The 27,436-nt window shown below is 44.6% G+C and overlaps 1 protein-coding gene across 3 annotated transcripts in view; it reads left to right on the top strand.

Annotated features, from left to right (window-relative positions):
- The window catches only part of hgfac (HGF activator), a 70,537-nt gene that overhangs the window by 19,784 nt on the left and 23,317 nt on the right, over positions 1–27,436 (top strand). For all 3 annotated transcript variants that reach the window (XR_013886696.1, XM_080189493.1, XM_080189494.1), the window contains 7 exons: positions 216–289; positions 2,902–3,015; positions 7,807–7,938; positions 10,825–10,935; positions 14,684–14,858; positions 18,779–18,873; positions 26,454–26,567. Coding sequence is in view for 2 of the 3 variants with exons in the window: in XM_080189493.1 (XP_080045619.1) it covers positions 216–289; positions 2,902–3,015; positions 7,807–7,938; positions 10,825–10,935; positions 14,684–14,858; positions 18,779–18,873; positions 26,454–26,567 (815 nt within the window). In the remaining variant the exon portion in view is untranslated. The remainder of the gene's footprint in view (positions 1–215; positions 290–2,901; positions 3,016–7,806; positions 7,939–10,824; positions 10,936–14,683; positions 14,859–18,778; positions 18,874–26,453; positions 26,568–27,436) is intronic.

Below are 27,436 nucleotides of genomic sequence, written 5' to 3'. Positions count from 1 at the left end.
TGTCTGGTGCCCCTGTCCTTCTCAATGGTGGTGGTCATGGGTTTGGAAGGGGCTGCCTGAGGGGCCTCGACGAGTTCCTGTTTGACAATAAGTGCTATCTTGTCAGTAACAATCAAATCCCATGAATGAATGAGTGAAAAACAATTTTAAAATCCTATTCTATCTCAACAGCTTTCTACCTTTTCTTGTTCCTGACACTTCAATTTCTGTTTCAGGTGTGCCACCACTCCCAATTTTGATGTGGATGGGCGATGGGGCTTTTGTGATGACGTCCAGCCATTAACACATGGTACAAATGCCCTACTTATTTGAAAAACAAGATGACTTGACAGAAAACAAAAGGAAGTTAGAGTCGCATTTGATAAAAGAATATCTGTAACCAGTGCTTGCATTTAATCTGCATATGTATTCGGCAAATCAAATGAATCACAGGAGGAGAATTCCTGGCGTGTATACAGGATTGCTTTCTGGATCCATATGTTGCGGAATCAACTAGAGTACAGGCCATCCTAGATTGGGTATTGTGTAATAAGAAAAACACCAGACGTGAGGTTGGGACAAATTAAAATTCAGCAAAGCAGCCAAAGAGATTAATTAAGAAGGGGAAAATAGAGTATGAAAGTAAGCTAGCGGAGAACATAAAAACTGACTGTAAAAGTTTCTATAGATATGCAAAGAGGAAAAGATTGACAAAAGTAAATATAGGCCTCTTACAGTCAGAAACGGGAGAATTCATAACGGGAATAAAGAAATGGTCATGGAATTAAATTTATTCTTTGCTTCAGTCTTCACAAAGGATGACATGAATAATGCCAGAAATTCTGAAAGAAACATGTTTTAGTTAGACTTTCAGAAGGCTTTTGACAAGGTCTTACATAACAAACTACAATGTAAAGGTAAAGTGCATGGAATTGTGTATAGGTAGTGTCTTGAGATAGATAGAAGGCTGGTTAGCAGATAGGAAGCAAAGACTTGGCAAAAATGGGTCTTTTTCTGATTGGCAACCAGTAACCAGTGGGGATCCATAGGGATCTGCGCTAGGAGCCCAACTGTTCACATTATATATTAATGAATTGGAAGAATGAAGAAAATATATTATTGGCAGATGATACAAAGTTAGATGGGAGGGTGAGCTGTGAAGAGGATGCAGAGATGCTTCAATGTGATTTGGACAGGCTGAGTGTATGGGTACTTGCGTGACAGTTGCAGTATAATCTGGATAAATGTGAGGTTATCCACTTCAGTAGCAATAATAGGAAGGCAGATTATTACTTGAATGGGTGTAAATTGAGAGAGGTGGATACTCAACAACATCTTGGTGTCCTTGTGCATCAGTCACTGAAAGCAAGTGCCAGGTACAGCAGACAGTAGAGAAGGCAAATGGTATGCTGGCCTTCATAGCGAGAGGATTTGAGTTTAGTGATAGGGATATTTTGCTGCAAATGTATAAGGTGTTGGTGAGGCCACACCTGGAGTATTTTGTGCAGTTTTGGTGTCCTTATCTGAGGAAGGATGTCCTTGCTATAGAGGGAGAACAGCGAAGATTTACCGGGCTGATTCCTGGGATGGCAGGTCTCTCATATGAGAACGGACTAAGATAGGATTTTATTCACTGGTGTTTAGAAGAGTGAGAGGGAATCTCATAGAAACTTATAAAATTCTAACAGGGTTAGACAGGGTAGATTCAGATAAAATGTTCCCAATGGTGGGGGAGTCCAGAATTAGGGCTCATAGTTTGAGGATAAGGGGTAAACCTCTTAGAGCTGAGGTGAGGAGAAATTTCTTCACCCAGAGGGTGGTGAATGTGTGGAATTCACTCCCACAGAATGTAGCTGAGGCCAAAACATTGTCTGATTTCAAGAAGAAATTAGATATAGCCTTTGGGGATAAAGGGATCAAGGGATATGGGGGGAAGGGGGGGAATCAGGATATTGAATTTGATGATCAGCCATGATCAAAATGAATGGTGGAGCAGACTTGAAGGGCCGAATGGCCTCCTCCTGCTTCCAGTTTCTATGTTTCTGTAAATGGTCTTTCCTTCCAGGTCTACCTCTTTCCCCTTTCTCTGGCTAGCTTTTGTTGCCCACCTCTAGAAGTACATGCATAGTGCTGTTAGTGAGGGAGTTCCAGGAGTTTCACCCAGAGACAGTGAACATATGAGCCAGAATGAATTTGATTTGTTAGGGGCTTAAAGGTGATGGTTTTTCCACGCACCTGCTGTGTTTGGGACTGTTTGCTTTTCCCAGGAATCGCCAAACCTTCCAGAAGGTGAAAGGGGATCATTGGATTTCACAGAGTTCTCCTAAAATCTTACATAAAGTTTCAAGTTTATTTATTAGTGTCACAAGTAGGCTTACATTAACACTGCAATGAAATTACTGTGAAAATTCCCTAGTCGCCACACTCCGGCGCCTGTTTGGGTACACTGAGGGAGAATTTAGCACGGCCAATCCACTTATCCAGCATGTCTTTCAGACTGTGGGAGGAAACTGGAGCACCCAGAGAAAATCCATGCAGACATGGGGAGAATGTGCAAACTCCATGCAGACAGTGACCCAAGCTGGGAATTGAACCCAGGTGCTGTGAGGCAGCAGTGTTAACCACTGTGCCACTGTGCAGCCCTGTAAAGAGTGATCAATGGGACAATGTGCTAGAGGGAGCCCAATGGTGTGCCACCATCTTCAGTCGAGGGAGAAAGGGAGAAAATTACAGGAAATCAAAGGGCTAAAATTACCATTGCGTGGTTCTAATCTGCAATATCATTGGCTTTTACCCCAATAAGTTGCTGCTTTAGCCAAATATTCCCTCATTGAGGAAATATCTCAGTGGCATCTGTATTTAAGTGAACCTGTTTTGAGTGTATATTTATTGTGCTCTGATCTCTTCTTACTTGTTTAACAGATTATTGTGAAAATCAACCTTGCTGGCATGGGGCTGCCTGTATCAATATCCCCACTGAGCACTCCTATCAGTGTATCTGCACTGACCAGTTCACAGGAAGGGACTGTGAGAAAGGTATGTGGCGTGGACATTCTTATTACTGCAGTGAAAGTAAGACCCTAGGCTGTAGAATAAATACAATAGAACTGTGTTCGGTTCTGGTCACTCTATTATAGAAAGGATATTATTAAACTAGAAAGAGTGCAGGAAAGATTTACTAGGATGCTACTGGGACTTGATAATTTGAGTTATAAGGAGAGGCTGGATAGACTGGGACTTTTTTCTCTGGAGCGTAGGAGGTTGAGGGTTGATTTTATAGAGGTCTACAAAATAATGAGGGGCGCAGATCAGCTAGATAGTCAATATCTTTTCCCAAAGGTAGGGGAGTCTAAAACCAGAGGGTATAGATTTAAGGTGAGAAGGGAGAGATACAACAGTGTCCAGAGGGACAATTTTTTCACACAGAGAGTGGTGAGTGTCTGGAACAAGCTGCCAGAGGTAGTCGTAGAGATGAGTATAATTTTGTCTTTTGAAAAGCATTTAGATAGTTACATGGGTAAGATGGGTATAGAGGGATATGGGCTAAATGCAGGAAATTGGGACTAGCTTAGTCATTAAAGAAATAGATGACATGGACAAGTTGGGCCGAAGTTTTCATGCTGTAAACCTCTGTGATTCTATGAGATACAGCTCCAGGCAGGAGAAGCTCTTTGTTCCATCTAGCCCACCTATTGACAGTGTTCTTTTGATGGAATACTGAAAATCCTGAATCCCGTTTATTGGGAAGAAGCTGCAGTCCTTCTGGAAGTTGTGAGGTCATTGAGTAGCACAGTGGACTCAAAGAACTCAAATTCCCTCCTTCTAATGGCAAAATAGGCTGGAGGTGGGGTGGGCGAGGGGCGGTGAATAGTCTACTCCTGTCCCTATGGAAACCCATTGAGTTTTCTTGTCTCACCACCCATCCTAGTAAGATCTCCCGCCAATGGCCCACAACACCCCATGCTCCATTGTTAACTTCCTCTGTCTGGGTCAGAAGGTTAAGGACTGGAGGCATTTCTCAGGAACTGGATCTCACAATCTGGAATGAGACATCAGGTGCAGTGCTGAAGGAACGCTGCATTGCCTGAGGTACCACCCTTTAGATGAGACATACTTACAATTCAGTGGGTCGATAAGAGCATAAAATGGGTCAAAGCTTCCCAGTGTAATGTTTAAGGAGCTAACAGCAGAGATGGTCTGAGCTAAGTGGGTGATGAAGAGTCGGTGAGAAAGATGTCCTCTGGTCACTAAGTTGGCAGTCATTGTGTGACAGATTGTAAAAGAGGCCCCACAATCTCAGTAATGAACAGGGTTTGAACAACTTCAAGGATTTCAACATCCACATGCTCTTCTGAAAAACATACTCTCGGTGTTGGGGACTCTTTGGGCCCTGAGCTTAATCTGAATTTGTCACCTGCTAATCCGTTACCCTTCAAACTGTTAAATCCTCAGTGACTAAATTCTTTCCACAACTGTCTTATGGAGGTGTGTCTGCTCCTTTATAAAGCCAAGGTTGACAAGGAGGTTGCCAAGATCCTGAGGGGCCGGCCGCAACATTCAATCCCCTGAAATATTGGGTGGTGACAGGGGATCTGGAGGATTGCAAATGTCTCACCCCAATCCACAAAGAAAATCTGACAATTGCGGTTAATTCAGTGTAGAGAATGTTTTAGAAAGAATTCCACTTAAATTCTCTTTCCACACTGAGTGGCACTCTAAGGCATCTGCTGTCTGTTTCCAAGGCTAATTACAAGTCACTAGCCTGTTGCCAGGGGCTAATAGATTGAGGGGCGCCACTCCACAACAAGTGTGATGACCAAGAGTCTCTCCCACTCTTACTACCAGCCATTGGCGTGTTTGGAAGGATTTCCTGAACTTCCTAACTCACAGACCACAGTCAGTAAGGATGGGCAACAACACCTCCTTCACAATCACCCTCAACACCGATGCCCCACAAGGCTGTGTTCTCAGCCCCCTACTATACTCCTTACACATCCATGAGCGTGTGGCCAAATTCCCTCCAATTCGATTTTCAAGTTTGCTGATGACACCACTGTAATGGGTCGGATCTCAAACAATGATGAGACAGAGTACAGGAATGAGATAAAGAATCTGGTGAACTGGTACGGCAACAATAATCTCTCCCTCAATATCAGCAAAATGAAGGAGATTGTCATCGACTTCAGGAAGCGTAAAGGAGAACGTGCCCCTATAAATATCAACAGGGATGAAGTAGAAAGGGTCAAAAGCTTCAATCTTTTAGGTGTCCAGATCACCAACGACCTGTCATGGTCCTCCCATGCCGACACTATCGTTAAGAAAGCCCACCAATGCCTCTACTTAGAAGACTAAGGAAATTTGACATGTCAGCTACGACTCTCACCAACTTTTACAGACGCACCATAGAAAACATTCTTTCTGGTTGTATTGCAGCTTGGTATGGCTCCTGCTCTGCCCACAACTGCAAGGAAGTACAAAAGGTCATGAATGTAGCCCAATCCATCACGCAAACCAGCCTCCCATCATTGACTCTACACTTCCCGCTGCCTCGATAAAGCAGCTAGCATAATCAAGGACACTACGCACCCCGGATATTTTCTCTTCCACCTTCTTCCCTCAGGAAAAAGATACAAAGTCTGAGTTCACATACCAATCAGCTCAAGAACAGCTTCTTCCCTGCTACTATTGACTTTTGAAAGGACCTTCTGTGCATTAAGTTAACCTTTCTCTACACCCTAGCTACACTGTAACACTACAATCTGCAGTCTCGTTTCCTTCTCTATGAGCAGTATGCTTTGTCTGTATGGTGCGCAAGAAACAATACTTTTCACAGTATGTTAATACATGTGACAATAATAAATCAAGTCAAATCAAATCAAGATTTGCAGGTTCATACTCAATCTGTTAGCTGCGTTATGAACACATCGTTATGTTGCAACTGTACAAAACTCTGGTGCGGCTGCACTTGGAGTATTGTATACAGTTCTGGTCACCGCATTATAAGGAAGCATTGGAAAGGGTGCAGAGGAGGTTACCAGGATGTTGCCTGGTATGGTGGGAAGGTCTTATGAGGAAAGGCTGAGGGACTTGAGGTTGTTTTCATTAGAGAGAAGAAGGTTGAGAGGTGACCTAATTGAGGCATCCAAGATGATCAGAGGGTTAGATAGGGTGGACAGTGAGAGCCTTTTTCCTCGGACGGTGATGGCTAACATGAGGGGACATAGCTTTAAATTGAGGGGTGATAATTATAGGACGGATGTCAGAGGTAGGTTCTTTACTCAGGGGGTAGTAAGGGCGTAGAAGGTTCTGCCTGCAGCAGTTGTGAACTCGCCAACTTTAAGGGTATTCAAATGGTCAGTGGATAGGCATATGGATAACATTGGAACAGTTTAGGTTAGAGGGTCATTAGATTGGTTCCACTGGTCAGCGCAACATTGAGGGCCGAAGGGCCTGTACTGCACTGTAATGTTCTATGTCCTATAAAGGCCATAAGACATAGGAGCAGAAGTAGACCATTCAACCCATCAAATCTGCTCTAACATTCAATGAGATCATGACTGATCTGATTGATAACCCTCAAGTCCACTTTCCCGCCTTATCCCCATATCTCAGACTGGATTCCCTTAGATATTTAATCAGTAAGGGAATCCAGAGATAGACAGATATTTAATCAGTATCTCAGGCTTGAACATACTTGATGACCCGGCCTCTCCAGCCCCATGCGGTGAGGATAGAACAATTGCGCAAATAGACTTTCAAAAGACATTTGATAAAGTAATGCATAATAGGCTTTGCAGAAAAATAGAAGTGCACAAGAAGAACAAAGCGGTAACACTACGGCACAAAATTGGTTAAAGGGTAGAAAACAGAGTTGTGGTGAATGGCTGTTTGAGGGACAGGAGGGAGGTAATATAAAGCAGTTATATCGGGTCATATCAAGCAGTTATATTAGATAATATAAAGCAGTTATTTTAGGTAATATAAAGCAGTTATATTAGGTAATATAATGCAGTTATATTAGATAATATAAAGCAGTTATTTTAGATAGGACAATGCAGTTATATTAGGTAATATAAAGCAGTTATATTAGGTAATATAATGCAGTTATATTAGATAATATAAAGCAGTTATTTTAGGTAGGACAATGCAGTTATATTAGGTAATATAAAGCAGTTATATTAGGTAATATAAAACAGTTATATTAGGTAATATAAAGCAGTTATATTAGGCAATATAAAACTAGAGGGCATAGGTTTAAGGTGAGAAGGAAGAGAAGTAGCTTCTCCTGATCTCTGTCTTGAACATTCCCCCACTTACTCTACAACTCTCTTGTCCTGGACTGTTCTAGAAGGGGGAATATTTGGTTAATATTTACTTTATCAATCCCTTTGAGTATTTCATATACCTCAATCAAATCCCCCCCCTCATTCTTCTGTGCTTCAGCGTGTATAAGCTCAAACTACTCAATCGCTCCTCATACAAAAGCCCCTTCAAACCTGGAATCAATCTAATGAACCTCTTATGAACCGCCCCCAGTGCCACCAGATCCTTCCTCAAAGAGGGTGACCAAAACTGTACACAATACTCGAAGTGTGGACTCACCAATGCCTTAAACAATTGTAACAATGTTTCTCTACTTTTATACTCTAGACTGTTTGCAATAAATTGGATAAAGACTCGGAGAAATAAACTTGCAGGGATTTGGAGAAAGGGTTAAGGAGTCAAAGAGTTAGACTGTCCTTTGCAGGATTAAGAAGAAGATTTGAATGTGCTGCACCATTCCATTATTCTATGATGTTATGACTGATTGCTTGCTTTTATGTTTAGAGAAGTGTTTTGAAAGACAGCATCTGAAATATTACAACATCGGGGAAACGTGGATGCGAATTCTTCATGGTGATGTAGAGAATTGTACCTGCACTGAAGGCGGGATTCATTCTGAACCTGTAAGGTCAGAAGGTACCTGGAAAACTGTTTATATAACATGTAACAATGTGCCATTTGTTATTGGCTGCCTATTTCTCACCAGTGTTGACTGAGATGATCAAATAGGTTTAAAGTTTATTTATTAGTCACTAGCGGGCTTACATTAACACTGTAATAAAGTCACTGTGAAAATCCTCTAGTCGTCACACTCTGGCACCTGTTCGGGTACAGTAAGAAGCCTCACAACACAAGGTTTCAAAAACAGCAGGTTTGTTTGGTAGCACAAGCTTTTGGAGCACTGCTCCTTCATCAGTGAGACTTCTTACTGTGCTTACCCCAGTCCAACACCGGCATCTCCACTCATATTGGGGTATACGGAAGGGGAATTTAGCATGGTCAATTCACCTAACCAGCATATCTTTCGGACTGTGGGAGGAAACCGGAACATCTGAAGGAAACCCATGTAGACACGGGGAGAACACGCAGACTCCACACAGACAGTGACCCAAGCCAGGAATCGAACCCGGGGTCCTTGGTGTTGTGAGGCAGCAGTTTTAATCACTGTGCCACCGTGCCACCCAATTGATTCCCATCAGTTTATCAGGAAACATGATTCCTTGATTTTGGGTGGAAACAGTAAGAAGTCTCGCAACAGCAGGTTAAAGTCCAGCAGGTTTATTTGGAATTACGAGCTTTTGGAGTGCTGCTCCTTCATCAGGTGAGTGATGCCGGCATCTCCACGTCTTGGGTTAGAGAGTAAACATGGGGGTCAGTGGAGATAGGAGGGAAGATAAAACTCCTGCTCTAAATCCCTTAGATATTGGTGAGGATGAATGTCAGTGGAAGGAGACTGAATAGACAGAATCCTTGTTAGGATAGATTGTACTGGGGCTTTGGTAGGAGGTTAAAATAGAGGAGCAGAATTCTTGATGGATATAGTGTAATGGGGTTGTGCAAAGTGCAGGCCAAATGTATGAAAGGGATTCTCCTGGTTCCATGCATTCACATGACATTGCTTTGTTTTTATTTCAATAGAGGAATCAGGAATAGTAGAGCTCTTGTGGAAGTGAGTAGCATCCCTGCCTCTGAGCCAGAAGCTCTGGGCTCAATTCCCACCTCAGGACTTGATGGCCAAGGAAAGTTCGTGCATAACTTAATCAAACTGGTTGAGTGTCAACGTGCAAATCCTTCCAAACACACCAATGGCTGGCAGTAAGAGTGGGAGAGACTCTTGGTCAGCCATGTTTGATGCGGATTGACGCCCCTCAAGTTATAATCCCCTGGGGACAGACTAGTGACCTGTTCGGAGATAACTAGCAATGGACACAGATGAGAGTCTGCCTCACTGTGCCACTAAGCATGGGAAGAGAATTGGAATTATTAATCTGGATATTATATCAGCAGAAAAATAAATAAACACAGAGGATTTCCTTGGAAATATAGAACCATTGAGTTTCAGAACACAGCAGGAGGCCATTTGGAAACAAACACCTTGCATTTCAATAGCACCTGTGTCAACCTTAGAATGCTCCGCAATGCTTTACAGTTGCTGAGATACTTTTTGATTTGTAGACACTGTTGTATTGCAGGAAATACAACAGCTAATTTGCACACAGCAAGATCCCACAAACAATGATCAATTAATCTGTATTTGTGATAACGAGTAAGAACATAGAACATAGAACATAGAACATAGAACACTACAGCACAAACAGGCCCTTCGGCCCACGAGTTGCGCCGATCACATCAACACCTATCTATAACCCCCAATCCCATTAAACCCCATATACTCATCCAGAAGTCTTTTAAAAGACCCCAGCGAGTTCGCCTCCACCACCACTGACGGCAGCCGATTCCATTCACTCACCACCCTCTGAGTGAAAAACTTACCCCTAACATCACTTCTGAACCTCCCTCCCCGCACCTTAAACCTGTGTCCTCTCGTAGCGACCATTTCAACCCGGGGAAATAGCCTCTGAGAATCCACCCTATCTATTCCTCTTACTCTTTTATCCCTTACTCTTTTGAGTAAGGGATAAAACTTTGTCAGGGCTCTGGGGAGATCTCCTGATTCTGTACATTCTCTTTGCCAGGGCAATCCAAAACTCATGGCGTTTTTTTATGACAAACGACAATGATTTATATTCATTGTGTGGGACATGGGCGTCGCTGGCTGGCCAGCTTCTATTGCCCAACTCTAACCACTCCTTCAACTGTGTGATTTGCCAGGCCATTTCAGAGCGCAGTTAAGAACCAATCACATTGCTGTGACTCAGGAGTCATATCTAGGCCAGGCAAGGTAAAGACAGCAGATTTCCTTGCCTAAAGGACATTAGTGAAATAGATGGGTTTTTCCCGACAGAATTCATAGAATCCCTACAGTGTAGAAGAAGCCATTCAGCCCATCAAGTCTGTGCGACCACAATCCCATCCAGCCCCTAAACGTAGCCCTATGTATTTACCCTCCTAGTCCCCCGCACACTAAGGGGCAATTTACCATGACCAATCAATCTAACCTGCACATCATTGACAATGGCATCATGGTCATCAGTAGGTTCTTAATTCCAGATATTTTTATTGAATTTAAATTCTATCATCTGCTGTGGCAGGATTCAAACCTGAGTCCTCAGAACATTAGTTGAATTTCTGGATTAATAGTTTAGCGATAATACCACTAGGCCATCACTCTATAACACATAGTTGTTGCTGATGCTTAATGCACTGTCACACAAAACGGTTACACAGAGACCACAGAAAGTGTCTTTGGAGTGAGAAATCGGGGGAAAGTGTTGGTGTGAAGGGGGAGATTAAAAAGAAACACAGTTGCTGTTTAAATGATACCCATTGAAACTCAAAGCTGATTTTGTTGAGTAGAGGAGTGAAGTATTTCAGAAAGTGACTCTTTCTTTTGATTCTCAGCCTGTGGGATCAACCCATGCCTTTACGGAGGGTCGTGTCAGCAGGTCAACACTACGGGCGAGAGTGTGTGCGCTTGCAGCAGGAAATACACAGGGAAATACTGCGAAATAGGTAAGATCACGGATAGAATGTGTTAGGGACCAGATCAGAAAATCCAAGGTATACTTGGAAGTCAACCTTTTGGTTTTGGTGTTAGGATGAACATGAAGTGTTTCATTCCAGGTATGACTTGATTAACCCTCTAAGTAGTTTATATTAAAACAAACTTTATTTAACAATGCAGTTAAAATACAACAAAAAGAATTAACTTAATGTTCATCAATTCAAAATACTCAAACATGACAAGGCATAATTCTTAACAGCTAGCTAATTCTATAGTTCCAATGTAAGCAATATCCTCACAGACATAAATCCCTCTTCAGAATCTATTATCACAAAAATATGTAGCTCATGTGGACGCTAGGTTTCCAGCTTTTTAACCCCTCTGGACAGTGATCCAGACAGACATCTGCCTTCTGATTCCCATACAGCAGCCTCCAGAGAAAAATCTAACTTCAAACAGCAGAACTTCAGAGGAAGAGACCTATTTCCTGGCAGATCCCTGTCTCCAATCTTTAGAGAGAGAAAGAGCTACCTCTCTGTATTGCTCCCAAGCTTCTCTCTGGGAACCTAGCCCCTCTCAATCACACGACCTTATTTGTCAATCAACTTAACAAAGCACCACACTGAAATCCCAGGGGAAGACTCTTCCCGCTTAGAAAGGACAGCAGGACCTGAGGGCACAGCCTCAAGATAAGGGGGGGGGGGGGCAGTTTTGATCAGAGTTGAGGAGGAGCTTCTTTACTCAAAGGATGGTGAATCTCTGGAAATCTCTGCTCGTTGAAGTGGTAGAGGCTACCTTGCTGAATATATTTAAATTACAGGTGGATAGGTTTCTGATAGACAGGGAAATTAACGGTTATGGGGAGAAAGCAGGAAAGTGGAACTGATCCACTTCAGGTCAGCCATGATCTTATTGAATGGCGGGGCAAGCTCGAAGGGCTAGATGGTCTACTCCTGCTCCTATTTCTCATGTTTTTATGTAAGACGCTAAAGTACCAACACTGCATTAGTTCAGATTAAAACAAACATTCCAGCAAATAACACCAATTAAGCTGCTATAATAACCGCAGGAGATGCCAGCTAGAGGCAAAGCTGTACCAATAAATATAAGTGACTACTAAAAAGAAATCTTGCACAAGAAACATGACACAAATACAATTCTTAAAGGCACAATGTTATTATAATGGGCCCTCACAGCAATTGCAGGGGTTTCAGCTGAGCATAGATAGACTAGAGGTCATTTGGCCAATAGGAACATACCTTACTTCTTTGTATTTGTGTTCCTATTGGTTGTCAACGAAATGATTCATTAGCAATTTTTCCAGGTTATTAGTGCAAATGTGTTGTTATGATGTGGTTAGTGAAAAATAACTTTTTGTTTTAAGTAGACAAAGAACAAAGTTTCAAATCCCAGTTACCCTCTAGGAGAATGAAGCTATAAAGTTTCACAGTTTTAAACAAATAATCATTACTATTCAAAGTCAAAAAAATAAATCAATTAGAATATATATCTTATATTCTAACATCCAGAATTAACATAAGGCAAATATGACTTAATAGGCAAATTGTGATTGAACACATTGTACATTGAATGGTGGATGCGATCAAAACAGATCCCATGAATTTCTCAGCAACCTACACAGGCATTAATGACCATTGTGAGTCACACAATCCTTGGACACTGAAGGAAAATTGAGCATGGCCAATTCACCTATCTTGGGTGTCTTTGGACAGTGAGAGGAAACTGGAGTACTCGGAGGAAATCCACACAGACATGCGGAGAACGTATAAACTCCACATGGTCACCCAGTGCTGGAATTGAATCCGGGTTCCTGACACTGTGAGGTAGCAGTGCTATTCACTGTGCCACAATGCCACCTTTTTTAATGTGGGGTCACAAATTTGTTTATTTATATAAGGAATTAAGCATTTGAGACTTAAAAGTTTGTAATGGGCTTTCATGAACGGAAATGTTTTTTGTTAATATCATGAACGTTGTAGTAAATATTTAGACCTTAATTTTATTTAATCTCAACATGGCTCCTGAGCTGTTCCCTGGATGGATGCTGGGTGATTTGGCATGCAGGGTGGAAGGGCCAAGGGTAGTGGCTGGAATGGCATGAGTTGACATAGAGTCTGTAAGCGGTTATTGGGATGGGGTCATGGGTTGGCATTAAGTTGATATGGGGGCATGGAGATGCCATGTTGTGAGGGTCTAGGTGGGTGGCATTGATTGGCTGTGAGGATTGAGGGCTAGAGGATTTAAAATTTGACAAAACAACTGGAATAAAGTTCCAGAGAATTGAGGTGGGCCATTTAAACAGCCCGCCTCTTCACTAACAGCTACTATGGTCCGACCTGTGTCCTGGGACAGTGGGGCGCACACTATTCCACTGTCACCCCGACAATGGAAATTGAGTCCGGTGGTACACTTTCTGCCGTGGCAGGTCAGAGAAACATTATCACTCACCTCTGTAGTGATAATCTAGTGATAGAAGTTGCATCGGGACATAGGACACAAGACTGGGCAGAGAAGTGGCAGATGGACTTCAACACGGATAAATGTGTAGTGGTCCATTTTGGCAGGACCAATGGGATGAAGGAATACAATATCAAGAGTAGGAGTCTTAGCTGTGTTGAAGAGCAGAAGGATCTTGGGGTCCGGGTCCATAGGACTCTTAAATCGGCCTCGCAGGTGGAGGATGTGGTCAAGAAGGCGTATGGTGTACTGGCCTTCATTAATCGAGGGATTGAGTTTAGGAGTCGGGAGGTAATGCTGCAACTTTATAAGACCCTTGTCAGACCCCACTTGGAGTACTGTGCGCAGTTCTGGTCGCCTCACTACAGGAAGGATATGGAAGCTATTGAGAGGGTGCAGAGGAGATTTACATGGATGTTGCCTGGATTGGGAGGCATGCCTTATGAAGATAGGTTGAGGGAACTGGGACTCTTTTCCCTGGAGAGACAAAGGTTGAGAGGCGACCTGATAGAGGTTTATAAGATGTTGAGAGGAATAGATAGGGTGGATTCTCGGAGGCTATTTCCCAGGGCTGAAATGGTCGCTACGAGAGGACACAGATTTAAGGTGCAGGGAAGCAAGTACAGAAGAGATGTTAGGGGTAAGTTTTTCACTCAGAGGGTGGTGAGTAATGGAATCGGCTGCCATCGGTGGTGGTGGAGGCGAAGTCGCTGGGGTCTTTTAAAAGACTTCTGGATGAGTATATGGGATCTAATGGGATTGGGGGTTATAAATAGGTCTATGGATTGGTAGGTATTGATGTGATCGGCGCAACTTGTGGGCCGAAGGGCCTGTTTGTGCTGTAGTGTTCTATGTTCTATAATATAAAGATGGATCCACATGCAGGTATTTGGAGAGTTCCAGGGAATCAGCAGTAATTTTTCCAGGGCAGGACGGCAGAATGGTTAGTACTGCTGTCTCACAGTGCCAGGGACCTGGGTTTGATTCCCAGCTTTAGTCACTGTCTGTGTGGAGTCTGCACATTCTCCCCATGCCTGTGTGGGTTTCCTTCGGGTGCTCCGGTTTCCTCCCACAGTCCAAAATATGTGTGGGTTAAGTTGATTGGCTGTGCTAAATTGTCCCTTCGTGTCAAGGGGACTAGCAGAGCAAATGCATGGGGTTACAGGGATAGGATCTGGGAGGTTGGTGCAGGCCTGTTGGGCTGAATGGCCTTCTTCTACACCGTGGGGATTCTATGATTAGCACACGGTATAACATTCACAAATGTATTTCATTCAGATTCTGCTGCTGAGTGTTACGAGAATAACGGGAGCTCTTACAGGGGGACAGTGAAGAGGACTGCCTTGGGGAAAGACTGTCTGCCTTGGACATCTCCATTCATACAGCCAGAGATCAACATTGGCGACTTGGAAGAGCCGCTCCGTTTGGGACTGGGTGACCACTCTTACTGCAGGTGAGAGGAACATGCTTTAAAACAGCAGCATGACTGGCAGTCACGCAGAGTTGGATCCTCGGTTGCTCACCTCGGTTCCTGCAGGGGGCACGCGTTATTACTCTGGGCTCCTTTGGTCTCTCACCCAAGTGACCTTTGTACATGTGTAAATCCAGTCAGGGCACAATTTTCCACTTCCCCCCTTCCCCCCCTCTAATCCCCCCTCACTTGTTCTCTGGTGGTGAAGTCAGCTCACCATTGGCTACTGGGGGGATCTTCCAGCCCCGCCAATGTCTACATGCTGGGGGAAGGAATGGAAAACCCCACCCAGTCAGTTTCCTTCTGTGTTATTCTTTGCTGTGATCTCGGTGTCACTTTGGGGCCAGTATTTATTGCCCATTCCTAATTGCCCCTTGAACTGAGTGGTTAGCTCGATCATTTCAGAGTCAACCACATCGCTGTGGCTCTGGAGTCACATGTAGGCCAGACCGGGTAAGGACAGCAGATTTCCTTCCCTAAAGAACATTGGTGAAGCAGATGGGTTTTTACGAAAATTGTCAAGATCACTGTTGCTGATTTCAATTCCAGATTTAATTAATTAAATTTAAATTCCACCAGCTGCCCATGAGGGGATTTGACCCGATGCTCCAAAGCATTTGCTAGGGCCTCTGGATTACTAGCTCAGCGGCAATACCACTGCACCATCATCACCAACCCCATGCGGTGGCTGCTGAGAGCACCTTAACATGGCTCTTATTTGTAGTCTGGGTGACTGAGACTATATTACTGTGTTGTGAAAAATGGAACAGGTGCAAGAGGAGATTCTTGCCAGGTTGTGGCTGTGGCAAATTGTTGGGGGGATTTCTCCAACCTCGTCGTGCTGTTAGTAGATCGTGCCGATTCTGGAGAATAGTGTGTGGGCCTGAAAATCTGCTCTGGATTTTCCAATCCTGCACCAATCCGCTTGTGATTCTCCCAGTCCTTCATTATGTCCTGAACCTGATTGTGCCCAGGAAGGATGTGAGTGCGATTAGCCTTTGTAAAGTAGCATTTAAACATGCATAGCCCTTTCAAATCGCACTAGTGAAGACCTGAAGTGACACTCACACCAGGGGACTTGGAGGCCACAGATGTCTCTGAGCGGTTGGGTGCATGGCTGGGTGGTGCAGATCAGGTGGTACTTCACCTGGTGGGGCCCAATTGGCACACTGGCAGTGACCACAGTGATTGGGGTCTGAGTGGGGGTTGGATCATGAAGGTGGTCTTGATGGGAGAGTATGTTAGAGATCAGGCAGTTTGACTCATTGGGAGGGTCTCTGATGCGCCGGTAACAGCAACAGTGACAGAAAGGGGTCGCTTCCTATGAGGGGATCCCATATGTCCATGGAGGGAGGGAGAGGGTTCTCCCTGTGCAGTCTGAGATCAGGACGCCCTTTCACAATGGTGCCCAAGCGCTCTGAAGCCTAGCTCACCAATGTGTTTAGGCCTCTCCCAGCACCAGCATGAAACTCCCAACTCTCTGTAGAGTGACTCAGTGTGGGATGGTTGTGATGTGGAAACCGGCACCTATCACTCTGTTATTCTCACTGTTATGAATTTCAATTCATATCATTGGATCCCCACAATGCAGAAAGAGGCCATTCAGCCCACTGAGTCTGCACCAACAACAATCCCACCCAGGCCCTATCCCCGTAACGCCATGTATTTTCCCGGCTAATCTCCCTGACATTAAGGGGCAATATCGCATGGCCAGTCTACCTACTGCACACATCTTTGGACTGTGGGAGGAAACTGGAACACCCAGAGGAAACCCACACAGACACGAGGAGAACACGCAGACTCTACACAGACAGTGACCCAAGCTGGGAATTGAACCTGGGTTCCTGGCGCTGTGAGGAAGAAGCGTAACCACTGTGCCACGGCTGCAAAAACAGCTGCAGCTGTAAAATGCAGTGAACTGGTCAAAGTTACTGATTTCTGGGACGCTCCCCAGTGCAAAATCTCACCTGTGTAAAGTCCCACCAGTGTAATATCCCGCCAGTGTAATACCCCGCCAGTGTAACATCCTGCCAGTGTAACATCCCACCAGTGTAATATTCTGCCAGTGTAAAATCCCGTCAGTATATCCTGCCAGTGTAAAATCCTGCCATTGTAATATCCCACCAGTGTAAAGTTCTGCCAGTGTAATATCCTGCCAGCATAATATCCTGATGTGGAGATGCTGGCATTGGACTGGGGTAAACACAGTCTCACAACACCAGGTTAAAGTCCAACAGGTTTGTTTGGCAGCAAATGCCACTAGCTTTCGGGGCTCTGCCCCTTCATCAGGTGTAGAGATATTTGTAAAGGGTTAAACATTATAGTGTTTTTTTTGTTTGTAATTGATAAAAGATCTTGCTAATTTTCTTTCTGTACATGTTAACTATATTCTTAAATAAACTTTGTTTGATGAAAGCTCCCTACTGGGTCACTTGAATCATAGCTGAAGGGAAACTTCTCATTCTTATCCTAGCCAAATTCAATATGAAAAACTTATGACTCAGGCTGACCCCATAAATTACTTTGGAGTTTCTAACTGGAACTATAACACTGTCCTTCACTGTTTCTAAAGTAAAGTTAGGATCTATCAAGTCAGGTTTCACTCTGGGATCTTACTAGCCCAGTAGTAACATCAGCTGGGATTGTAATGCCCCAGTGAGCAAAGTCAGATTGCTGTTTGAGAGAACTTGCTATATGTGTATGGACTGTTGTGTTTTATAGATTGCAGCAGGGGGGACACTTCATAAAGTCGAAAGCACTTGGGGGAAGCAGTGGCCACAAAAATTTTTCTTTTCTTGCACAGGATTATGTAGATTAACCTTAGAAAGAAGATTAGGCCTCAGTTATAACCTTGTGTCCAAAAGGACACCAGGATGTTTCCTGATCTGGAAGGTTTTAGGTATGAGGAGAGGTTGGATGAACTCAGATTGGTTTCACTGGAGGAGGCTGATGGGCGACCTGATAGAAGTCTACAAAATTATGATAGGGTGAGTAGTCAGAGGCTTTTTCGCAGGGTGGAAAGATCGACTACAAAAGGGCACAGGTTCAAGGTGAAAGAGGGAAAGTTTAGGGGAGATGTGTGGGGAAAGTTTTACACCGACAGGGTGGTGGGTGCCTGGAACTTTTTGCCAGTGAAGGTGGTGGAAGCAGACACGTTAGCAACGCTCAAGATATATCCTGATAGACACATGAACAGGAGGCGAATAGAGGAACAGAAACCATGTGTCGGTGCAGAATTAGTAGGTCGAAGGGCCTGTTCCAGTGCTGCATTTTTCTTTGTTCTTTGAAAGTGTCACCACTTTCTCAGTTTCACATTGTAATGTCAACCTAGATTATACGCTCAAGTTTTTGGTAGGATTTGAACTCAATGACTTTCTGCTTTAGGGGAAACAAGCTCTGCCCACTGATTAGGTCCTGACAGTCGAGGGGCTAGATTTTCTGGGTGAAGATGGATGAAGTAAAAGCCAACTCACTACACAGCCTTACCGTTTGAGGAGAAAGTCCCGCCTCCAAGAGCTGCTGGCCAATCAAATGCCCGGATGCTCTGTAGCCCTGGCCATTAGTGGTGGTCACTGCTGCAAACTGCACACTTGGCATAGGCCTCTTCTGCTGCAGGTTCAATCCCAACTGAAGTGAGAGAAGGCTCTTAGGGGGTTAGTTGCGCTACCTCTGCCCCCCTTGTCACTGATGGTGGGGGGTAAGCAATGGGGATGGCACCTGTGATATATTATCCAATGTTCTTGTTCCCCTGTCGCTTAACCACCATGTCAAATCTGCAAATGGATAAAAATATATCCATATAATATATATATTATACACAACTTTATAAAATTAAGGACAAGTAGAGGATAATGACTGGGCAGGAGATTGGACTATTAACAAGTTCCATGTATTAATTTCAGAAACACAGATGATGATGAAGAACCTTGGTGTTACACATTGATTGACGATACCATCGCCTGGGAAAATTGTGACATTCAACAGTGTCTGAAAGAGGGTGAGGAAAACAAATAATTCACAGGACTGTGGAACCATAGGAAGTGGGTGAGATCCTTAACGAGTACTTTGTATCAGTATTCACCAAGGAGAAGGACATGACGGGTGTTGAGTTCAGGGATATGTCTGTGAATGCTCTTGAGAATATCAATATATCAAAGCAATAAGTGTTGAGTTTCCTAAATTATATTAAGGTAGACAAATCCCCAGGGCCGGATGGAATCTATCCCCGTTACTGCAGGAGGCAAGGGGAGAAATAACTGGGCCCTTAACAGATATCTTCACATCCACTTTGACTACAGGTGAGGTTCCAGAGGATTGGAGAATAGCCAATGTTGTTCCCTTGTTCAAGAAAGGAAGCAGGGATAATCCAGGAAATTATAAACTAGTGAGCTTGATGTCAGTGGTGGGGAAGCTTTTGGAGAAGATACTGAAGGACAGGAATGTGCACATTTGAAGAAAATGGACTAGTTAGTGTCGGGCAGCATGGTTTTGTACAAGGACGGCCATGTCTCACCAACTTGATTGAGTATTTTGAAGAGGTGACAAAGAAAATTGATGAGGGAAGGGCTATGGCTGTAGCTTATATGGACCTTAGTAAGGCACTCGACAAGGTAGACTGGTACAACAACTAAAATCGCCAGAGATTCCTGGCGGGCTGCCTAGGTAGATATAGAACAGGCTTGGTTTATAGAGGATATAGAATAGTGGTGGGTGTTTTTCAGATGTAGTTAGTGGTATTCCGCAGGGATCAGTTCTGGCACCTCTAGTAGTTTGTAGTGTATATAAATGATCTGGAGGAAAATGTTTATTTATTAGTCACAAGTAAGGCTTACATTAACACTGCAATTAAGTTACTGTGAAATTCCCCTACTCGCCACAATCCAGCGCCTCTTCAGGTCAATGTACCTAACCAGCGCATCTGAATGTAGGAGGAAACTGGAGCACCCAGAGGAAACCGATACAGACACAGGGAGAATGTGTAAACTCCACACAGACAGTAACCCAAGCCAGGAATCAATCTGGGGTCCTCGGCACTGTGAAGCAGCAGTGTTAACCATTCTGTTACTGTGCCATCCAAATGTGGGTTGTCTGAATGGTAAGTTTGCAGATGACACTAAGATTGACAGAGTTGCTGATAGTTCCTGATTATCAGGGATACAACAGGATTATTGATAGATTGGAGACTTGGGCACAGAAATGGCAGATGGAGTTTAATGCGGAGAAATGTGAGGTTACGCATGTTGGAGGATCAAATTTAGGTGTGAATTATATTGTAAATGGCAGAACCCTTAAGAACATTAACATATAAAGGGCCCTGGGCGTACAGGTCCACAGTTCCTTAAAAATGGCAACATAGGTGACCAAGGTGATTAAGAAAGCATATGGCATGCTTGCCTTCATAAGCTGGGGCATTGAGTATGGGAGTTGGGAAATCACATTGCGGCTTTATAAAATCTTGGTCAGGCTGCTTTTGGAGTATCACTTGCAATTCTGGTCACTACACTACCAGAAGGATGTGGAAGCTTTGGAGAGAGTGTGAAGAAGGTTCACCAGATGTTGCCTAGTCTCGAGAGGTTTGACTATGAGGAGAGATTGAATAAACTAGGATTGTTGTTATTGGAAAGGCAGAGGTTGCGGGGAGACCTGGTAGAGGTTTACAAAATGATGAGACGCACAGATAGGGTGGATAGTCAAAGGCTTTTCCCCCAGGGTGGAAGTGTCAATTACAAAGGGGCACAGATTCAAGGTGAGAGGGGGAAAGTTTAAGGGAAATGTGTGGGGGTGCTTTTCACGCAGACAGTGGTGGGTGCCTGGAACACGCTGCCAGAGGACATGGTGGAAGCAAGCACATTAGTAACATTTAAGAGGCATCTGGACATTCACATGAATAGAGAGGGAACAGAAGGATACGGACCGAGTAAGGGCAGAGGATTTGTTTTAGCTTAGTTAGGGCATCATGATCAGCACAGGCTTGGAGGGCTGAAGGGCCTGTTCCCGTGCTGTACTTTTCTTTGTTCTTTATAGTGCTTGTTTAGTTATGATCTTATCAACAAATTACATTCCTGTGCAATGGATACCCAGAAGCTGATGGCCATCTATGAGGAGTGGGGGAGTGATGTTCCCCAGGGGTATGGTGAAACTCCTCAGGGAGGGCTATTTCCCTAGTAGACTATTTCCCAGGGCGGGTATTTCCCGGGGAGAGTGTTTCCCAGGGAGAGTATTTCCCGGGGAGGGTATTTCCCAGGGAGGGTATTTCCCGGGGAGGGTATTTCCCAGGGAGGGTATTTCTCGGGGAGGGTATTTTTCAGGGAGGGTACTTCCTGAGGAGGGTATTTTTCGGGGAGGGTATTTCCTGAGGAGGGTATTTTTCGGGGAGGGTATTTCCTGACGAGGGTATTTTTCGGGGAGGGTATTTCCTGAGGAGGGTATTTTTCGGGGAGGGTATTTCCTGAGGAGGGTATTTTTCGGGGAGGGTATTTCCTGAGGAGGGTATTTTTTGGGGAGGGTATTTCCTAGGGAGGGTATTTCGCGGGGAGGGTATTTCTCGGGGACGGTATCTCCCAGGGAGGGTATTTCTTGGGGAGGGTATTTCCCGGGGAGGGTATTTTTCGGGGAGGGTATTTCTTGGGAAGGGTATCTCCCAAGGAGAGTATCTCGCGGGGAGGATATTTCCCGAGGAGAGTATTTCTCGAGGAGGGTATTTCTTGGGGAGGGTATTTTTCAGGGAGGGTATTTCCCAAGGAGGGTATTTTTTGGGGAGGGTATTTCACGGGGTGGGTATTTCCCGAGGAGAGTATTTCTTGAGGAGGGCATTTCTCAGGGAGGGTATGTTCTGGGTAGGGTATTTCACGGGGTGGGTATTTCCCGAGGAGAGTATTTCTTGAGGAGGGTATTTCTCGGGGAGGGTATTTCTTGGGGAGGGTATTTTGTGGCAAGGGTATTTCCCGAGGAGAGTATTTCTCGAGGACGGTATTTCTCAGCGAGGGTATTTCCCAGAGAGATTATTTCTCAGGGAGGGTATCTCTCAGGGTGGGTATTTCCTGAGGAGAGTATTTCTTGAGGAGGGCATTTCTCAGGGAGGGTATGTTCTGGGTAGGGTATTTCACGGGGTGGGTATTTCCCGAGGAGAGTATTTCTTGAGGAGGGTATTTCTCGGGGAGGGTATTTCTTGGGGAGGGTATTTTGTGGCAAGGGTATTTCCCGAGGAGAGTATTTCTCGAGGACGGTATTTCTCAGCGAGGGTATCTCCCAGGGAGATTATTTCTCAGGGAGGGTATCTCCCAGGGAGGGTATTTCTCAGGGAGGGTATCTCCCAGGGAGGGTATTTCCTGAGGAGAGTATTTCTCGAGGACGGTATTTCTCAGGGAGGGTATCTCCCAGGGAGGGTATTTCTCAGGGAGGGTATCTCCCAGGGAGGGTATTTCCTGAGGAGAGTATTTCTTGTAGCGGGTGGTGAGGGGGAGGTGGTCAATGAAGTTCTGTGGGATATTTTTAATAATTAGGCTATTCTGTTAACACCGCTTGATTACTGTCTTGACCATTGCAGCTTTAACTACACCTCTGCTTGGAATCTGACCAGTCAAATGAAAGTTCTTCTGCTGGAAATGGTGTATGCAATGGCAATATTATTAAAATGTATTCTTTCATGGGGTTTAGATTTGACTGGTTAGGCCAGCATTTATTGCCTAGCAGTAATTGCTCTTGAGAAAGTGAGCTGCCTTCTTGAACCACTGTAGTCCATGTGGTATAGGTACACCCACAGTGCTGTTAGGGAAGGGATTGCAGGTATTTAACCCAGCAACCGTGAAGGAACAGTGATATATTTCCAAGTCAAGATGGTGAATGGCTTAGAGACCCCCTTGTCCTTCTACATGGAGGTGATTGTGGGTTTGGAAGGTTGAAGGAGTCTTGGTGAGTTGGTGCAGTGCACCTTGACAATAGTACACACAGCTGCCACTGTGTGTCAGCGGTGGAGGGATTGAATGTTTGTTGATGGGGTGCCAATTAAAGGAGCTGCTTTATCCTGGATGGTGTTGAGCTTCTTGAGTGTTGTTGGAGCTGCACCCATCCAGACAAATGAGGAGTATTCCATCACACTCCTGACTTACATAAGAACATAAGAACATAAATAGGAGCAGGAGTAGGCCAACTAGCCCTTCGAGCCTGCCCTGCCATTCAATAAGATCATGGCTGATCTGTCGTGGCTCAGTTCCACATTCCCGCCCTCTCCCCATAACCCTTAATCCCCTCGCTTATCAAAAACCCATCAACCCGCGTCTTAAAAATATTTAGCGAGGTAGCCTCCACCACTTCAACGGGCAGAGAATTCCAGAGATTCACTACCCTTTGAGTGAAGAAGTTCTTCCTCAACTCCGTTCTAAACCGCCCCCCCTTTATCTTGAGGCTGTGCCCCCTAGTCCTACTATCCTTTCTGAGCGGGAAGAGTCTCTCCACCTCTATCCTATCCATCCCATTCATCATCTTATATGTCTCAATGAGATCTCCCCTCATTCTTCTAAACTCTAACGAGTACAAGCCTAATTTATTCAGCCTCTCCTCATAGCTCAACCCCCTCAACTCCGGCATCAGCCTAGTAAACCTCCTCTGCACTCCCTCCAAGGCCAAAATATCCTTGCGTAAGTACGGCGCCCAAAACTGCACACAGTACTCCAGCTGTGGCCTCACCAATGCCCTATACAGCCGCAGCAAGACCTCCCTACTTTTATATTCAATCCCCCTCGCGATGAAGGTCAGCATCCCATTCGCCTTCCTGACCACCTGCTGCACCTGCAAGCTGGGTTTTTGCAACTCATGCACAAGGACCCCGAGGTCCCTCTGCACCGTCGCCTGCTGCAGTTTTTCTCCACGTAAGTAATAATCCTTCCTACCATTATTCCTACCAAAGTGGACCACCTCGCACTTGCCAACATTAAATTCCATTTGCCATTTCCTGGCCCATTCACCCAGCCTATCTAGATCCTTCTGCAGACTCTCACCACCCTCCGCACAATTTGCCTTTCCATCAATTTTGGTGTCATCAGCAAATTTCGACACCCTACACTCGGCTCCCTCCTCCAGATCATCTATATAAATGGTAAATAGCTGAGGCCCCAGCACCGACCCCTGGGGCACTCCACTAGTCACCATCCACCAATCCGAATAGCACCCATTGACCCCCACTCTCTGCCTCCTATTTGACAACCAGTCCTCTATCCACGCTAACACCCTACCCCCAACTCCATGTCCCCTGACCTTCTGCAATAACCTCTTGTGAGGTACCTTGTCAAACGCTTTCTGAAAATCAAGAAAGACCACATCCACCGGCTCTCCTCTATCCACCGCCCTAGACACATCCTCATAGAACTCCAGTAAATTTGTCAGACACGACTTCCCTTTAATGAAACCGTGCTGCGTCTGCTCTATCAAGCAGTTCCCCTCAAGATGCCTCGCTATTTCCTCCTTGATGACGGATTCTAACATTTTACCTACAACAGACGTTAAACTAACAGGCCTATAATTCCCCGCCTTTTGCCTGGCACCCTTCTTAAACAACGGCGTAACATTAGCCGTTTTCCAATCTTCCGGCACTTCCTCGGAATCCAGCGACGTCTGGAAAATAACCACCAAGGCATCCACTATCATCTCAGCCATTTCTTTCAGGACCCTCGGATGCATTCCATCCGGTCCTGGGGACTTGTCCACAATCAGCCCCTCCAGTCTGTCGAGCACCACCTCTCTAGTAACGGTAATGTCATCGAGACCCTCCAGTCCTACCACCTTTCCATATCTAACATCTGGCAAATTATTCACGTCCTCCTCCGTGAAGACCGAAACAAAAAAGTTATTCAAGACTTGTGCCTTGTAAATGGTGGAGAGACTTTGGGAAGTCAGGACGTAAATATTCACCACAGAATTACAATCCTTTCACCTACTTTCATAGCCACAGTACTTATATATCTGGTCAATCAAATTTAACAATCAAAGAACTAATTGGGTTATTGAAAACATGAAAAACATTCTTAACCATCTGTAAAGGTTACTGTGAAAGATATATGATTGCATAATTTTTCTTAATATAGCTAAAGAAATGATGAGGAAATTTAAGAGGGATGTTACAGTTTTCTGTGTCAGAGGGCTCATAAGCGATAGAGTCAGAGGGGGATTGAGGACTTGGACCTTCACTGTTCCTTCACTATTGCTGGGTCAAAATCCTGGAACTCTCCTTCACAGCAGTATGGGTGTACCTACATCACATGAACTGCAACAGTTCAAGGGGTGGCACAGCGGTGAGGCAGAGACCTGGGTTCAATTCACAACTTTGGTCACTGTCTGTGAGGAGTTTTCATGTTCTCTCCAAGTCTGGGTGGGTTTCCGTTGGATGCTCTGGTTTCCTCCCATTGTCCAAAGATGTGTGGGTTAGGCGGATTGGCCATGCTAAATTTTCCTTAGTGCCTCAAGAGTTAGGGGATTTGCAGGGTAAATATGTGGGGTTACAGGGCTAGGGCCTGGATAAGAGGCTACCGGGACTTGATGGATTGAATTATAAGGAGGGGCTGGATAGACTGGGACATTTTTCTCTGGAGTGTAGGAAGCTAAGGGGTCATCTTATAGAGGTGTATAAAATAATGAGGGGCATAGATCAGCTAGTTACTCAATATCTTTTTCTAAAGGTAGGGGAGCCTAAAACTAGAGGGCATAGGTTTAAGGTGAGAGGGGGGAGATACAAAAGTGTCCAGAGGGGCAAATTTTTCACACAGAAGGTGGTGACTGTCTGGAACGAGCTGCCAGAGGTAGTAGTAAAGATGGGTACAATTTTGTCTTTTAAAAAGTATTTAGACAGTTACATGGGGTACGATGGGTATAGAGGGACATGGGCCAAATGCGGGCAATTGGGATTTGCTTAGGGGCTTCAAAAAAAAAGGGCAGCATGGACAATTTGGGCCAAAGGGCCTGTTTCCATGCTGTAAACCTCCATGACAAGATCTGGTAATCAGTTTAGGATTTTCATTAGAGAAACAATGAAGGTTGATGGGGGCCTTTTATTCCTGTTTCAAATGTAAATAATATATTGTCAGTTTTAAATGGTTAATGATATTGAAGAAACAAATTAAAGTTTTTAATGTTTATTTATTACTGTGACAAGTCGGCTTACATCAACACTGCAATGAAGTTAGTGTGAAAATCCCCTAGTCGCCACACTTCGGCGCCTGTTCAAATACACTGAGGGAAAATTTTTGCATGGTTAATCCACCTAACCAGCACATTGTTCAGTCTGTGAGAGGAAACTGGAGCACCCAGAGGAAAGCCACACAGACATGGGGAGAATGTGCAGACTCCGCACAGACAGTGGCCCAAGACAGGAATCAAGTGCAGGTCCTCGATGCTGAGATGCAGCAGTGCTAACCGCTGTGCCACCGTGCTGCCCACCTGTAATTTAACACAAGGTTGGCACAGTGGATTGGGTGGGTGTGGGGGCTTTAACTGGGGTGCATCCCAGGAGAATTAAAATGTGGCTTCACTTCACTTTACTGAGGGGATGTGATTAACACTAGAACCTCTTTGCTTTCTGCCACACAGACCCCTGCCTTTCACATCCCTGTAAAAATGGTGGGACTTGCATCACAGACTCCCGTCTCAACTCATACCACTGTCGATGCCATGATCAATTTGCAGGAGTTAACTGCCAGGAAGGTAAGTGAACAGTTCCAGCATCACGTAATGATGAGGTGCAATAAACCATGTTGGGTACATTTATCCAAAGGCAATAATCTTGACCAAAACATCAGCCCTTAGAGAATCTCCAGCTCACTTTAGATTGAGATTTAGTGATCACTCTCTCTGATTTGATTTATTATTGTCACATGTATTAGTATACAGTGAAAAGTATTGTTTCTTGTGCACTAGACAGACAAAGCACACTGTTCATAGAGAAGGAAAGGAGACCCTGCAGAATGTAGTGTTACAGTCATAGCTAGCGTGTGGAGAAAGATCAACTTAATGCAAGGTAGATCCATTCAAAAATCGGATGGCAGCAGGGAAGAAACTTCTTGTGACGGTTGGTATGTGTTTTCAGACTTTTGTATCTTTTTCCTGAAGGAAGAAGGTGGAAGAGAGAATGTCCGGGGTGTGTGGGGTCCTTAATTATGCTGGCTGCTTAGCCGAGACAGTGGGAAGTGTAGATTGGGTCAATGCATAAGAGACTGGTTTGTGTGATGGACTGGGATTCATTCACGACGCTTTGTAGTTTCTTGCTGTTTTGGACAGAGCAGGAGCCATACCAAGCTGTGATACAATAGAAAGAATGCTTTCTATGGTGCATCTGTAAAAGTTGGTAAGAGTCGTAGCTGACATGCCAAATTTCCTTAGTCTTCTGAGAAAGAAGTTGGTGGGCTTTCTTAACTATAGTGTAGGCATGGAGGGACCAGGACAGGTTGTTGGTGATCTGGACACCTGAAAACATGAAGCTCTCGACTATTTCTACTTTGTCCCTGTTGATGTAGACAGGGGCACGTCCTCTACTACGCTTCCCGAAGTCAATGACAATCTCCTTTGTTTTGTTG

This window comes from Carcharhinus amblyrhynchos, chromosome 5, assembly GCF_965287045.1.
Source record: "Carcharhinus amblyrhynchos chromosome 5, sCarAmb.v2.hapA, whole genome shotgun sequence".
In the NCBI taxonomy this organism is placed as follows: Eukaryota; Metazoa; Chordata; class Chondrichthyes; order Carcharhiniformes; family Carcharhinidae; genus Carcharhinus; species Carcharhinus amblyrhynchos.
Note: the sequence above shows the minus strand (reverse complement) of the source record. Positions and strands in the feature narration are given on the sequence as shown.